The 2,983-nt window shown below is 34.5% G+C and overlaps 1 protein-coding gene across 1 annotated transcript; it reads left to right on the forward strand.

The window, feature by feature from the left end:
- Nucleotides 1–356: 356 nt before the first annotated feature.
- LOC103522091 lies at nt 357–2,044 on the forward strand. The gene is made up of 3 exons (XM_008487199.1): nt 357–426; nt 1,416–1,703; nt 1,965–2,044. Exons 1-3 carry the CDS (start codon nt 357–359, stop codon nt 2,042–2,044), a joined length of 438 nt encoding a protein of 145 aa, XP_008485421.1.
- The last annotated feature ends 939 nt before the right edge of the window (nt 2,045–2,983 follow it).

The following is a 2,983-nucleotide window of genomic DNA, read 5'->3' on the forward strand; positions in this document are numbered from 1 at the left end:
TTTTTTTTTTTTTTAGGCGGGGCTCACCTATAACTTGGGGCATCATGAGGTTCGATTGATCGGACCGAAGAGTATAGAAATCCGAATTGTTACAACAATGGCGAACTTCGGCCCCGCATAACCTAGCCGCGGAGGAACTCGATTATTATTGGATGTTACTTTGGAGCTAATAAAGTTAATTAACCCTGGCTCCCATCAATTCTATTACTTTCGAACTTTATTAGCTTCGGCTTATTGTGTCACCTTTTTCGCGTTAAATCCATGTTTTTTGTTTTATCCCTTATTTATGGAGATAGGATAGGCTAGGAAACTTATCCGTATTTTTATACGGCTAAACGCAACTTTATTAGGTCAAGATGACATGTATGGGTGTTAGTCAAACATCAATTGTAGAGCTTCGCATTGTCTTGCAAACCTCGTGCGGGGGTAACTTCAAAACTTTACTCTGACGCGCTCTCGCTCAGAGACGAACTAAAGTTCAAAGTTGACTGAGTGAACTGGAGTGATAAAAGGTGAGAAGAACGAAACTAAACGAGCTCTGCGAAAATGATAAAGCATGTTAGACGCGAGCTTATTAAGTTGAAGCTATTTTAGTTTTTGGCAGCTACAACTCTACCAAGCGAAGTAAAATTGAAGGAGGAATAGGGTATCCGTCCTTTTATTACATGTCAGTTGTAAAAGCTACCAGAAAATTCGACTGGGTGACCACTAAAGACTGACGACAGCCAAGAAGACGGGGGTTGTTTCCAACTGTGTTAGTGCAATACTATAATATTTACGAACATTTTTTGAAGGTTATGAATTTAGGCTGTACCTATCATCAAAGTTTCAGTCGCGATGTCTGTGGTTTTTTTAGAACTTAGTAGAGGAGTGTGTTGTTGCTCCTTCCGGTTTTTTTTTTTTTTTTTTTTTTCATATGAGACTTTTTTAATTTTATTTAATTATGTTTTTCCCTTTGTTTTGTTTGATTGTTTCTTTTATTTTTTCATTATTTATTTTTCCTAGTAAGGTTCGTTCTCGGAACGGCTGCCTTTTTCTCATCCTGTCTTCCTTCTCTCTTCGCTTTCGAGACAATAAGACCTTAGCAGCAGTTACAATTCCCTCTATCAGCCCTCTTTAAATAATAAAATAATTTAAAAAAAACCTCTAATCTGAATAGTGAATATAATAAATAATTTATATTAAAACAGAATTATTCTGTCCTTAGATACCCAACGAAGCCAGCTACACGCTCAAATAAAAAGCTTCAAATCAAAGACCCCCCTACTCGAGGAGAAAAAACAAACTTTGCTGTACAAAAACCTTCAGCTGGAAAGCAAAACCTCAAAATAATAAAATAAAATAAAATAAACCTCTAATCGGAATAGTGAATATAATAAATAATTTATATTAAAACAAAATTATTCTGTCCTTAGATACCCAACGAAGTCAGCTACACGATCAAATAAAAAGCTTCAAATCAAAGACCCCCCTACTCGAGGAGAAAAAACAAACTTTGCTGTACAAAAACCTTCAGCTGGAAAGCAAAAAACAAGCTCTGTCCACAGAACTAGAACGATTGAATGAAAAACTATCCCAAAGATCTGAGGCTCAGGTAGAATGCAAAATACATCAAGTGGAACGATACCATGGAGTACTTGTACGTCACATGGGATTGATGAAACAACAGATGCAAGGATTGATGAAACGGATTGATAAAACTAGTGAGAATAACTTTAAGTATTAGGAGTCTATTACCTTGAAAAGATCCTATTGAACTTTTAGCGGACTATGGGGGATGGGATGGGACAACCCTAATAGATTTTACTATTTGTTGAACCTATTTTTCCGCCTTTCCTTATTCTATTGGAAAAAAAAGTACTGTCATTTTTTTTTAATTGATAGGAAAGTTCCCATACTGTTCAAATGTTAGATAATTAATATACAGACAAATGCAGTTCTTTATTTTCATTTTCCCTTCACAGAACTTCAAATGACTTCGCTGGCTCAAATCATGTCCGAGATTCGTCAAAATCAAACTCGCCAAATGACCCAGCAAGATTGATAAAACTAGTGAGTATAACGTTGTGTATTAGGAGTCTATTACCTTGAAGAGATAGGGTCAGGTAGAATGCAAAATACATCAAGTGGAACGATACCATGGAGTACTGATACGTCACATGAGATTGATGAAACAACAGATGGAAGGATTGATGAAACGGATTGATAAAACTAGTGAGTATAACGAGTATTAGGAGTATATTATCTTGAAGAGATAGGGTCAGGTAGAATGTAAAATACATCAAGTGGAGCGATATCATGGAGTACTTGTACGTCACATGGGATTGATGAAACAACAGATGCAAGGATTGAAACGATGAAACAACAGATGCAAGGATTGATGAAACGGATTGATAAAACTAGTGAGTATAACTTTAAGTATTAGGAGTATATTACCTTGAAAAGATCCTATTGGACTTTTAGCGGACTATGGGGGATGGGATGGGACAACCCTAATAAATTTTACTATTTGTTGAACCTATTTTCCCCCTTTCCTTCTTCTATTGGAAAAAAGTACGGTCATTTTTTTTTTTTTTTTTTTTAATTTTGATAGGAAATTTCCCATATTAAATCTACCTGTATCTTTTGATTTTGTTCTTTCCTTTCCCGTAATTAGAGGGAAACAAGCTGGACTTAAGTAATGGATTTTATTTCGTGTTTTTAAAATGAATAGTCGATGGGAGTTATTTGGCATTTCAGTGTAGGGGGTAATGTTTTAAACGTATGATTTATGGCATGTAAAAAGACACTTTTGATTGTGTAAAGCTGTAAAGGATAAATTGCCGATTTCTGTATCCATTTGGAATTTGTAAAGGACATTAAACATATTATGACTTAAACATATGGCCTATTAAACATATTATGTAAAAAAAAGTGTACTTTTTTGACAGCGTATTTTTTTTTTTTTTTTTTTTTTTTTAAAATTAAAAAGTTTATTTTTTTA

This window comes from Diaphorina citri, unplaced genomic scaffold (assembly GCF_000475195.1).
Source record: "Diaphorina citri unplaced genomic scaffold, Diaci psyllid genome assembly version 1.1 scaffold6835, whole genome shotgun sequence".
Lineage (NCBI taxonomy): Eukaryota > Metazoa > Arthropoda > Insecta > Hemiptera > Psyllidae > Diaphorina > Diaphorina citri.